The sequence below is a fragment of the Mastomys coucha genome, chromosome X (assembly GCF_008632895.1).
Source record: "Mastomys coucha isolate ucsf_1 chromosome X, UCSF_Mcou_1, whole genome shotgun sequence".
Classification (NCBI taxonomy): Eukaryota; Metazoa; Chordata; class Mammalia; order Rodentia; family Muridae; genus Mastomys; species Mastomys coucha.
In genome coordinates, this window is record NC_045030.1 from 123,680,358 (window position 1) to 123,693,403 (window position 13,046).

At 33.1% G+C, this 13,046-nt stretch overlaps 1 protein-coding gene across 1 annotated transcript in view; it reads left to right on the plus strand.

The window, feature by feature from the left end:
• The window catches only part of Diaph2 (diaphanous related formin 2), a 555,303-nt gene that overhangs the window by 341,381 nt on the left and 200,876 nt on the right, over window positions 1-13,046 (plus strand). The window contains exon 22 of the mRNA XM_031375373.1: window positions 7,881-8,010. Within this exon, the coding sequence (XP_031231233.1) occupies window positions 7,881-8,010 (130 nt within the window). The remainder of the gene's footprint in view (window positions 1-7,880; window positions 8,011-13,046) is intronic.

Here is a 13,046-nt window from a genome sequence, read left to right on the forward strand (position 1 = left end):
TTACCCGCACACTAATGGAAAGTCTCTGAGTAATTTACCTGCAGAATATGCTTTTTCTTAGTGATGTTAATAATCTTTGAGGCTATGTCCAGGAAAAAAAAAACAACAAAGAACTGATTTTACTTACTCTCAAACTTCATACAGACAGGTTTAAGTAAAAATGCTCATCACAATAAAAGTTGAGTGCTTTTAGTATTTGTATAAACCAAGCCTTATTGAAGAAGCTGTTTAAAACCCAAGAGATGCTTATGCTTATACACTATTTTTGTACCAATTCAAAAATAATTTGATTTTCTTGAAACTATTCTCAGAAGAATTTGTTTGGTAGCTTGATTAACTGAAAGCACTTCCAAGCAGCTGACCTGCTTTTGTTTATAAAGTACAGCCATGTTTCATTAATTCATTGTGGCCTTTCCTAAATAAGCATACATGGCTGTTGATTTGCCACTGGTCCTGGCTACTTCAGACTAATGCATCTGGAGTGTGTTCTCCTTGAATAAGTGGGGCTACAAGAAAAGCCCAGAGAAGGGGATCATTGAGGGTAGGAGAGCAGAATTTGTCTTCTCTGAGAAACTAACAGCACAAATGCCCTGCTGGGCCTGAAGGTGGCAATTGAGATGAATCCTTATTGCATTGAATGTTGTCATGGTTTCAAGTTTAAGCTCTGCTTTCACAGATTGCGACCATAAATTAAGTTAACAAGTGGAAAGCTCTTAAATCGCATGACTTTTATACAATTGATATCATCTGTTCCCTTTTTGTTGGATGTGCCATTATAATACAGAAATCAAGAGTGTAAAATAGGGACAATCAAGCCTACATAAAGAATTAGGACATCTTTTCCAGTATAAATTACATTTGGCTGAATTAGTGTCAACCGTGGTCATGAAACACCTTAAAAAAACAACTAGTTTTGGTGACAGATTCAGAAATAAAGCCAGGAAAGCATGTATTAGTCCTGTCTGGTTGTAGCTGCAGAGCTAATGTCTTTATGGTAATTGCAATCCTTAAAAGTACATTATCTTTCTCAATGTTATTGCAGTGGGGGGAGGGTGTGTTGGAGAAAGCAATAATTTGTAAACGATGCTTGGCAGAAAGCACAGAACTTATTTTTTTTTAAATAAAAGAAGCTAACATTAGAATTCATGTGCTGTATCAAGACTGGCAAGCAGTAGTAGGTGTTTTGATATATGCACTAAAGCATTCATGATTACTTAAATATTAACTGTTCCATGAATATATAAATATAATAGGGAGAAAGAAGCCATAATTAGGGTTCATTTTACTAAAAGAAATAAAGTTGAATGATCTGATCACAGTGATAGATTAAGTGGTTTTTCAACGATTCCACCAGACTCTTCAAAGAAGTACATTTGTTCTTAAGGTTAATTCACCCAGTATAGGTATGTATTAATTGGGTACTGTTGGTATGTGAGGCCTGTTTCCTTCACATAGAGTGAGTGGGCATCTATTTATTAATACAGGGCTTGTTAAGTTCAATGAGTTCCTTCTTGCCATTTGTATAAATATAAGAGGAAGAGAGCAGTCTAAAAGGGTGCCCTTCTAATGCACTTTATTGGCATGGACCTCTGTCTCACATTTAAGTTTTAGCACCACTTTGATGTTAGACTTCCTTAAAAACATCTAGAAATGTTTCACTAGGGAGTATGTTTGTAGCTTTACCATTGCATTTCTTTTATTCTTTACGTGCAATTCAGGTTTTTTTCTACGATCACTATACATTCTACAGCCATTTCTACAAGACAAATCTCATGAAGTTAGCTAAGTAGAAGCTCTGTAACACTCTATAGTTACAGTGTAAGATAGCTTTGGGGCAGCTGCTTAAAACCCACTGTTTTGTTCCTATATAACAACACATTCTCACTATTTACTTTCCACCTGAAATTGGGATGCTGACTCTGGTAACACAGTCTCAGCATATGCCTGCTTCATGGATGGTACTTTATCATTTCATTCTCATTTGTTTTCCACAGACACAGGGTGATTGCATTTTCTGTAAGTATAATCTGTTGTCTATAGCCGAACAGTTAAGGCATTGGGCTCCGTAGAGCAAGTCTATTAGCTCTGAAATGTAGATCTGAGGAACATATAAACCCTCCAGATATTTTTGAGGACAACTTTGAAGCCCAATTTTCCACAAGTTAAAATTTGATTTTCTGATTTAAGGTTTTACTTAAACATAGTACACTAGACTCAATATGATGTAGGACTATAATTTTAATGTACTTTTAAGGAAAATGGGAGATGGTTTATACGACTTAAGAGCATTATATCTGAAGCTGTCACAGCATGGCACACACTGATAGATTGTTGTGCTCTTATACCATTAAGTGGTAAGTTATAATACATATCAGTGTCATTTTCTGTGAACTAATCAAGAACCATTAGATCTATCCTTTATTAGCCTCAAATTGCTACATAATTAATTCTCTAGTTTTAAATTGACACCAAGCTTTGAAAACACATCAAACATAATACTCATTATTTTAAAAATTGGAAGATTTTGTAGGTAAACTGTAGATAATTGCCTGAGTATCTCTTGACCTGGAAATTTTATTTACCATTGTGGCTCTCAAACTTTGGAATACATCATAATTACCAGGCAGAAAACATCAGAATTGCCACATACCCTTTTTCTGATATAGCAAGATGAACTCTTGAGTTTTTCATTTAGTTGATGCGAATTTCTAACTACTACTGAGATGAAGCCACTGCTCTTGATCAAGGGAGTCTCTATTTTATAATGTAGCCCATACCCATTTATTATTTTTCTGCTTTATTTTTAAAGTACTGAGAATTGAACCCAGTGTTGTGTAGCCTCATGATAAGTTGTATCCCCAGCATAGGACCCATGGATTCTTGATTGTCTATTTTTTTTCTTTTAATTCCTATTATCCTCAGGCCTAATTATGCTGAACTTATTCAGAATAATAATTATAATAACTTGCCACTAGCCTCACCATTTTCCAGCTGCTGGCTCTACTGCCCCCTCTATTATCCCGCTATTATCCACAGTCAATATTTTGAATAAATTATTCTTACACATTACTTCCTCTTCCTGGCTATCCATTCCATTTAATTTTATGTCCTTGGCAGTATGCTGAAACAATACTTGAAGGTCACCAAAGATTTCTCTAATCATTGAATTATCCTTAATTATCTTTGGCTTGTCTGGAGCATTTATTGATTGAACATTCCAGGGAGGAAAATCTGATCTGATCATAGTCCTCATTTATAAGGAGGTCACAATCTGGTGGGTGATACTGAGAATATAAATAAAATTATGTGTTTTCAAATAAATGGTACAACTACAATATGTATAAATCAGTATGGAAAAACAAAAGTGGTATTTATTAATTGCACTCACTGAAGTTGGAAAAGACTCATTACTATCAATGAACTTGCTTCCTGCATAATGGTTCCCCATTTCAGGCACCTTCTTCATAACCAGTAGCCCATCATTAAATCCAGTAAATATTAAATCTCAATATGTATAAGTAAACAGGGTGTGTTCAATATATATAAGGAAATAGGGTGTGTTCTGGCACCTGTCTTTATTAAATATGTAAACTTTGATTATATTCTCCGTATTTTATTGCTGTAAAGAGACACCATGACCAAGACAACTCTTATAAGGACAACATTTAATTGGGCCTGGCATATAGGTTCAGAAGTTCAGTCTGTTATCATCATAGCAGGAAGCATGGCAGCATCCAGGCAGGTATGATGTTAGAGGAGCTGAGAGTTCTTCATCTTGTTCCAAAGGCAAACAGGAACACCCTGGCTTCCAGGCAGCCAAGAGTGTTTCTTCAAGCCCACCCCCACAATGAGACATTTCCTCCAACATGGGGACACCTACTCCAACAATGCCTCACCTCCTAATATCACCACTCCCTGGGCTAAGAACATTCAAAAGACCAACTCACTGGGTCATTTTCAAGATTTACAAACGTGCCTGCTCCATAGGCATACCACACATTGATAACCCTAAAGCTGTGAGAATGTTTGTTCATTCATTCCTCTTTCTCAGAGACTATTTACACATTGCCTCCCTTTTCTTTCTAAAATTATCTTACTCTAAAGTTTGCATTTTCTGATGGGTTACATTTTGTTTTTTGTTTTTATTTTTTTTAGCCGCACAACTTGAAACATGTGGGGTCTGACTTTTCCTATTTACACTTCCTGTTACTCATTGACAAAAATACATAATTTTTTTCACAATGACTCAAATGCATCCAGTTTTCCACTTATGTCTGACAACTCTTTATAATTGCATCAGTTCTTGGCATTTGCCACAAAGTTATTCAACATATTTTCACTTTTCTATGCAATTTCATATTTTCTACTAAATTTTATTTAGTTATATATTTTATAAAAAGATAAACAGAATTAGCCCTAGAAGTAAGTGTTGCTATACCAAGGGTATTTTGTATTTATGTAGTATTTCTTAATGTCACTAAGGATTAAAAAATATAATTCATTTAATTTCAGTTAGTAATCTTTATATAACAATTAATACAATTAAAACTACTGTATATATGGTTGATTGGTGAACAGCTCTCAGTTATTGCAATGATTCACTCTTATTTTTATTGATATTCACTAAACCACTTTAGCAAAATAATATAAAAATTTAAGCCTTTCAAATTACTTGTATTTGATGAAAGTACTATTTTGCTTTTAGTGTTTGGAAGTATGCACAAAGTTGGAATTATGGAGTAGCCCCACCCCATGACAGCTCATAAAAAGATGTCAGATATCTCTCTTGTGTCCTTCCTCAGTTCAGCTTGAAAAAGGAGTAAGCTGAAATGCAGACAGTTGCCAAAAGGCACTTTGCTTTTGGCTAGAATGGTCCTTGAAATGCTTACAGTGTAGTTGCCTCTGAGACTTAGGCAAGATCTAGCTTGGTTACCTCCTTGTTTATATATTTGATACTCATATACATTTTTAACATTATTTCAAGAAACCAGGTTTCAATGCAAATTAATTTTGTATCTTAGTAAACTAACCTAACTATTTTGACGTGATTTTATATATATATATATATATACAAATTAGATTACCTCTTTTGCAGAGATGAATATATCTAGCTTGTCTACTTACAAGAGCAAATTAGTAGATAAATATTAGTATTGATGGACATGTTTTCAATTGTTTTTTGCTGAAAATGAATGCCAAATGGACTGAGATAAAGAGATTATGGCTAGTATATGAATGATACAGAGTAAGAAATTCTACATGCACAATATAAAGTAATACATTACACTAAGGGAAATAACTTGCATTATATTTTAATATTACTCGGTTTTAAAGAATTGATCGAAAGGTTATACATAGTTAGAAAGATTTAAAAGATCAACTCTTGGTCATGGTTTCCCATCAGTCAGTTTGAGACATTAAAAAGGACTCTATGGGGATCTCAAGAATAAATACTGTTATATAGACTATAAACAATTTGTCTCCCACTCCAATTGGATATATTTCTCAGATTGACAAGGCAGATGTTTCACCATATTTTCCCATGCTCTGAAGGGAATGTTATTGTTTTAAATAATCACATGTATATACTTTCTAAAAGTCCTATTAATTTCATTAGAAAGAATAATATTTTTGCTTAACCAATATGTTATCCTTTGTTTTTATAGATTCAACCATTGACCATAGTAAATTACATAACAGAATTATATAGTTAGTGGAACTGATAGTGAATAAATATGAAAACACATTTCAGAGCTGGAAAATGGCTCAATGATTAAACTGCTCCATGATCACATAAGGGATTCTCATTTAGACTCTTAGCAACCACATAAAACAAAACAAACATAAATGAAAATGGTATAGTTGAGTATGTCTAAATCTGATTGATTGGAGGCAGAGGCAGGCCTAGCGCTTGCTGGCCACCCAGTCTAACTCAAATAGCAAGCTTCATGTTCAATGAGAGGCCCTATCTCAAAAACTAAGATGGGGAATAATAGACAGGAGACATTGCCTCATGTTTTTAACACGTTTTCATAGTCAAGTGCACCCTTACACATATGATTATACCTGCAAAAAACAGATAAACACACACACACACACACACACAAATCTGTAAATTCAGCAATTTATGAATGCAGGACAAAGCTCAAAATTTTAACGTACAATGCTATAAATCCCAAGACAAAGAAAAGGAAATCTGCATAAAATTGCCGTAGGAATATAATACCACTTTCCTTGTTTTATTTGCAGTATTAGCTATGTATATGTATAACAACTACAAAATACCTATATAATTTGGCATCTTGAATAGTGTGTTCTTTTTTTTCTTCTTTGTTGGTGTATATTTGTCTCTATAGACTTAAAAAAAAAAAAGAAAACAAGTTCCTTACTACTTGGAAGGGAATTTCCCTGCAATTTACCTCCCTATTTTTGGATCTCAGATGTTAAGTTGTAAGGGATTTTTTAAAAATGTCCCACATACTGTAAAAATGATGCATTTTGTGAGCATATAACAGAGTAATCCCAGCTAAACAGTTCTCTTTGGGGAACAGAGACTACCATTGATTCCTCTATAGCTGCTAGCTTTACTTTAGATAAACTGCCCTTGAGGTTCCTATTACTTTTTGTTCTTACAACTTGTCCTTGGATTGTAGGATTCAACCTTGTAATGCTAAAAGGTGTTTGGTGAATGAACATAATTTCAGCATTTTAAATGTTTTCAGTATATGGAACTCTGTATTTCTTGAATTTCTCCAAGAAATAATGATGACCACTGGAACATTATTACTCCTATGGCCATTTGTTTATCTGGAGTCTTAAGGCTTTATATTCATTATATTTGTTCACATCATGAGGATGTAAATACCTAATACAAAGTTTAATACACAATGTATTTGATATGAACCTGATTTAGTAAATGCTATGATTTTTTATCTTATTCACAAAACAGTAAGGATTAACTCATTTTATAATTACTGAAGTAGCCTCTGCAGCCTCTCCTAAAACTACTTGTGAAGAATATATATTTCTTCTAAACAGAATAATCCTTAAAGCTAAAAACTCCAAATTAGTATGAACACCAGTGGATAAACCCATCATGTAAGGATTATAGAATTAAAACATCCAATGAACTGAAAAAAGTGATATTTTGCATTGTATTTATGCATTGTTTCTAAGTAAATCCTTGATTTCATTTGCAACTGAGTCTAACATATGAGATATAAAAATGGAAACATTAGAGCCATCTAAATTGTTCTGGCTAATTCTCTACTGTATTAATGTCATCATTTTTCTTCTATTGTCTCTCAAAAAATGTACAATGTTAAGCAAATAACAGTTAAATTCTGTCATGTTTCCATGACCGTGTAGTATGATTTTCATTTATCATTCTATATGATACAACTTTGTGATTTTTTTCTTATGGCACATGCATATAAAGGAATGTAAGGCATGTTAGGTAGAAATAAATTTAATCTCACAATGAATGGAGCTTTCAAGAATACATTCTCATACTAATGCACAGACCAGGACGCTGTTAACACCAACACACATTAACTGCTACTATTACTATAAATACTTAAATGAGTGTTCGTGTCTAGTAAAAAAGAAAAGTTCATTTTGCTGTAACGATTCAGAAATATTTGAAAATAGAGATTAAGGTTTAATTTGGCACTTTTATTAGTGTTATTTCTTTTATAAAATATTGAGTGTAAAATCCTCAGCTATGTAACTAGTTGCCATTAAGAAACCACCACCAACTTAATATTTAAAAAAAAAAAGTATGAGTGAGCTTCAATCATGATCTGTACGCATCATTTGTTTCCTTTGTTTAAGAAAAATATCTACTTATGTTGCTTTAAACATTAAACATTTTTTTCCAGATCAAAGACACAAAATCAGCAGATCAAAAATCAACCCTTTTGCATTTTCTTGCTGAAATCTGTGATGAGAAATACCGAGATATCCTGAAATTTCCTGAAGAGCTGGAGCATGTGGAAAGCGCAAGCAAAGGTAATCAATTGGCAGCTGCCTTGAGACTATTCTTAACTTATGTGCTTTTGTTTAAATAAAAAGATTTAAAAGGAAGCTATTAGCACTATTAATCATAGAGGTTCAGTGTTGGTGTAAGGAAAGTAGAAGAGTTGTTTTGATTGTCTTATATTTGACTACACTGTACATTTAAATAACATGTCCTCTCTTTTTAACACTGCTATGTTTCTGAAGCTATGATACCTCTAATCAAATCATATATTGATTTGCATTTACATTGAAGAGCTTAAATGTATGCTGAATGATATTATTCTCAAAATGATTCTAGGATGTCACTCCTCAAGTATATTTTAAAGATATTGTTCTAGAACTGAGATAAAGAAAAAATGACTATTTAATTGGTAAACTATGAGGATGAAGATTTCCTAGCATGTTAAAGGGCTTACTTTCCAGAGACAACTCAATAGGTGCAAGGTAAACTAGCAGAATCATTTAGGACAGACAGAGGGAATATTGATGATGAGGCTGTGGGAATAAGGTAGGTATATCAGAAATCAAAGGCAGACTTGGGTCTCACATCACTTTATACTATATTAAGGAATTAAGACAGAAGTGAAATAGAATCCTTGTAAGATTTCCAGGCAGGATAGATCTCCTTGTCAATATTGTCCACGTTTCACAAGCGATTAACAAGTTAAAGGAGGATGGATCAAGAAAATATTTTTCTGCCATTGATATTATGTGGGTGCAAACTTTATTTTCGCTTTTAGAAAAGAGAAATATTTGCTGTTGAGATTATATTCTGAAACTGTGAGGATTAAAGGAAATTATAATGGTATTACTTACTAGTTTCAAAACACTGAGCTAGTAATTTAGACACCCAAGTTTTTTGTCCTAATCTAGAAAATTACAAATGTTAAGAACAGTAATATTCAGCAAGTAAATTAGCATATACAAAGCATACAGGAAAATATTTGCCATAAGTACACTGCTGTTATACTATGGTTGTTAGAAACGATAGTTTTCATAGTGCTAACAGCTGACACACCAGTAAGAACCTTGCATTGGTTAGATTGTTAAATTTGAAGAGAATAATCTCATATAACTTATAGTTCTTCACAGTTCAGCTAAGTATGTATTCTACTTAGCTTTGTTTCTTTTATCTGTCTGGGCTTTTTGATAAATCCCTTTATATTTTTTTTAACAGTATCACAACCTTCTTTCTCGCTGTCTATTCCAACAGCCAAATGTATCCATTGTGTTTTGATTGCTTGCTTTGTGTATTGATCCAGCCAGTGTAGTCAAGAGCTGTTGCCAAATACCCTTTTCCTATATCGCTGTTTGGGCTTCAGCAATCCCCACTCTCAACTAGTTTTTGACTGGCTCTTTTTCTTTTCTGTGAAATTTGAAAGAGTTCTCAACTCAAAAACTTCTTAAGCACACCCTGCCTGCTTGCAGCCACTTTCATTTCCTCCTAGTTCTCATTTCAGTGTACCCAGACATATATTCTCTTGAGCCATTTTTATTCCTTTATAATAATCCTGTCTGTGTGTACAATTTCCTGCCGCATCCCCTGCCTGAAAATCTCACCTGCCTTGTCCTCTAAGACAACTGACTATCATTTGTCAAAACACTGTTCAAAATCCATTTCCTTTCTTTCTAACGTCTTTTTACCAAAGCCTCTGGAGAAAAGACTTTGAAGTTTAGCCTCTATAGGAAGAAAAGCAATGGGGAAAGGTCAAGCTGTTTATTTCTTATTTATATTTAAATGCTTTTCCTTAATATTTGAGTCTAATTTGTCTTTGCTTTCTAAATATAAATTTCAGGGTCATTTGAGTCAAATTCTGTCACCTCCAGTATTGTGTATAGTATACTATATGTATAATATTCACATTCTCCCAGTGGAAATAAAAAAGATAGATCAAAACTATATATAACTAGTTTCCTTTTGAAAATTAATCAGCTCCTTGTGAATTATTACCCTACCTCAAAAAAAAAAAGCTTTTGAAAAATTGGAGGTACAGGAAAAACACAATAGCAAGTTAATGAATGAATTACATTGCACATATAATGAACATTTGTGTCTTTGTGATTATTAGAATTTCTGTATGTAATGTATGAGAAAAGGATGTTTTCTGCCCAGTATGGCAACAACAGGTATATTCTCTTCCAATACTAAAAACATAGACAACAAAATTACTGATAATGGTAGAATGTAGGAAGAACTTTATTTGTGTAATTATCTTTATTCTTCACAAAGATCAGCTTATAATTATGCATTTCTTAGAGATACATGCCTTTGGTATCAACTTAGCATATTTTCCTAGAGCTCTATAACTCAAAGATATTGAAGAAACACATCATTTTTACATTAAAACAGATATATATTACAGAGTAGAATGCAAAAACCACATGAATTTTTAAAATAAAACAGATGACTTTAAAGAAATTTCACACTTGAAGCAGATCCCTAGGGGTGCATGTTCAATCTTCGGTTCTATTAGGGGTACTTTTGTGGGAGAAGTTTATGAAGCATTGCCTGGAGATTTTGAAAGTGGTTTTGTTTTTATTTGAATTTGTTTAGTTATTTAGTTAGCTATTATTGCTGGGACAGCAGAGGGAAGCAAGTCGAGTGAGAAAGCACACTATTTTCTTCTGAACAGGAATTCTTGTAAATCTGAAGTTCAGAAGCAAATAGTATTATATACCCTTACTTATTACCAGTGAAATTAATAAATAATACTGTTTGAGTTATTTTATTCTGGGGAAAACTTTTATTCTGCAGATACTTTCATTATTACTGATATAGCAGCATGTTCCAAGAAAGAAAATATTGTGACTATACCAATTTTCATATCCGAAAAAACAATTAAAAAGGACCATTTATAAAACACAATCACCTTCTTCCTAATTTTTATTTTTAATTATTCTATGTGTGTTATACAGTAGCAAAGTTTATGTGAACTTGACAAAAGTCAGACTTTAGGGAAGGAACATAAATTGAGAAAACGCACCCACTAGATTGCCTGTGGGAAGCCTGTAGTAGAAGTTCTTGGTTGATTGTTGGCAGGATAAAGCCCTGCTGATTGTGAGTGGTGCCACCTCTTGTCTGGTGGTTTTGGGTGCAATAAGAACTTAGGCTAAGCAAGCCAGTAAACAACACTCTTACATCCAGAATCTGGCCTTGAGTTTCATCCCTGATTTCATTTAGTGATGTACCAGAAGATTATTTTGTTATGCTTTATCACAGCAATAGAAACCCTAAGTAAGACATATAAATATATATTTACATATTATATGTATATACATATATTTATACATATATATAAAGTATTAATTATTTACTAGATGCATTTGGTGAATTCTTTATCCACTCTATTCTCCATAACTACCACTTTAATTTTTAGCTCTGAGAATTTTTATAGTTTGATTTAAAACCTGTACTGTTTTATAGGTTAGCTCCAGGGATTAAACCAAAAGGGTTAGTAAAGTTTAATTAAAACTATTCTGTTCAATACAGGAAAATTATATTAATGTATTTGAAGGCACTATTAATCCTAAGATTTTACATAAATTCAAAATGGGTTTCACTTCAGTTAAATTAGTGCCATCTTACAATATAAAAGCTAGTTATGATTTCCATGAACAATGTTAAGTTCTTATTAATTAAATTATATATTTTTCAGTCAACTCTGCACTTTGGTATGTGTCTTGTTTCCATGTTGTGTTGTTAACTAACTTATTCACTTACTCTGAATTCTTTTCAGGATTAATAGTGATGACACTTCACATTAAAAGAAATCCTGTTTGAAAAGTCTAGGAAATAAAAACATTAATTAGAATAAAAGTTGAAAGTAAAAGGAAAACAGCATTTTAAGAAAGAGCAAATAGTAAAAGTTAAATATTAGAGTATAAATGTTGGAGGAAAGAGAAAAAATCAGGGACTTTAGAGCCAGTAGAAGCTTTAGGGATCATCTAGCACCTGCTAAAAGCAACACAGAGAGACCTCAAGTACAGCTTCATCACTTTATACTGGAAGGAACCGGGCCTCCTAATGATAAAGGACTTGACCATGCTTAATGGCTGTATGGGAGGATATTCAAATTTCATCCCTATTTTCATAATTGAGATGTATATAGAGGTATTAGAAAGTATACAAAAATAAATGCTGAGCAACTAAAAATGCTACTATAATTCTTAAATGCCTGTTCCTCTGTGTAGTTGTCTATAAGTTGTCTTGCTCAAATTTCACAGAATTAGCCTTTTCTTTATTGGTGTCAGTAGCAGCATTTAAATTTATTGATAATAGTGCACATTCTACACTTGGATTTTTATTAAATTGTGTACTGTCTAGACAGACTACTTAGACAAAATAAGACATAGATAGTTGGTTACTATTCACCATAGAGAAAGCTAGGCAAGATAACATAAAACACTGTGGCTTAAGAGTATTTCCTACTCTGTTGATTACTTCTTTAAGTCAGGGTGACTACAATTGAATTAATGGGGGAAGCTGAACTTTTAGAGACCACCAAAAAAGAAAGGTTTATGAGGAGCTTTAAGGACTGTCTCATAGGGCCAGTGGCAGCAGCAGATGGTTGCAGTGTGCTATGTAACTAACTGAACCTGAAACAGCATCTATCTTTATTCTAAAGGCTGAAAAATTGCTTCCATGTTTTTTACTGTGAAATGCATGGAAGAATATATGAGTTTTGGGAGTAAAACTATGTTTTTAGAACAACGATTTTACCCATAAAGTGTGCTCACAGGGTTGAAGATATAAGAAAATATTAATTTGTACAATTTTTTAAAACAGATTTAAAGTTTGAGTTATATTGTTTTTAAAGTACAGAGTCATGTTGTGCCAATGTGGAAATTATATAGTAGAGTGTGTGTGTGTGTGTGTGTGTGTGTGTGTGTGTGTGTGTGTGTGTATAGAAGTAGAAGTCATAGGACAAATTTAAGGAGTTGGTTTATTTCATCCAACAGGTAGTGTAGAAGTGGTAAGGCAGTCACTGAGCCATCTTGCTGATAGCATAGTAGAATCATTTGAATTT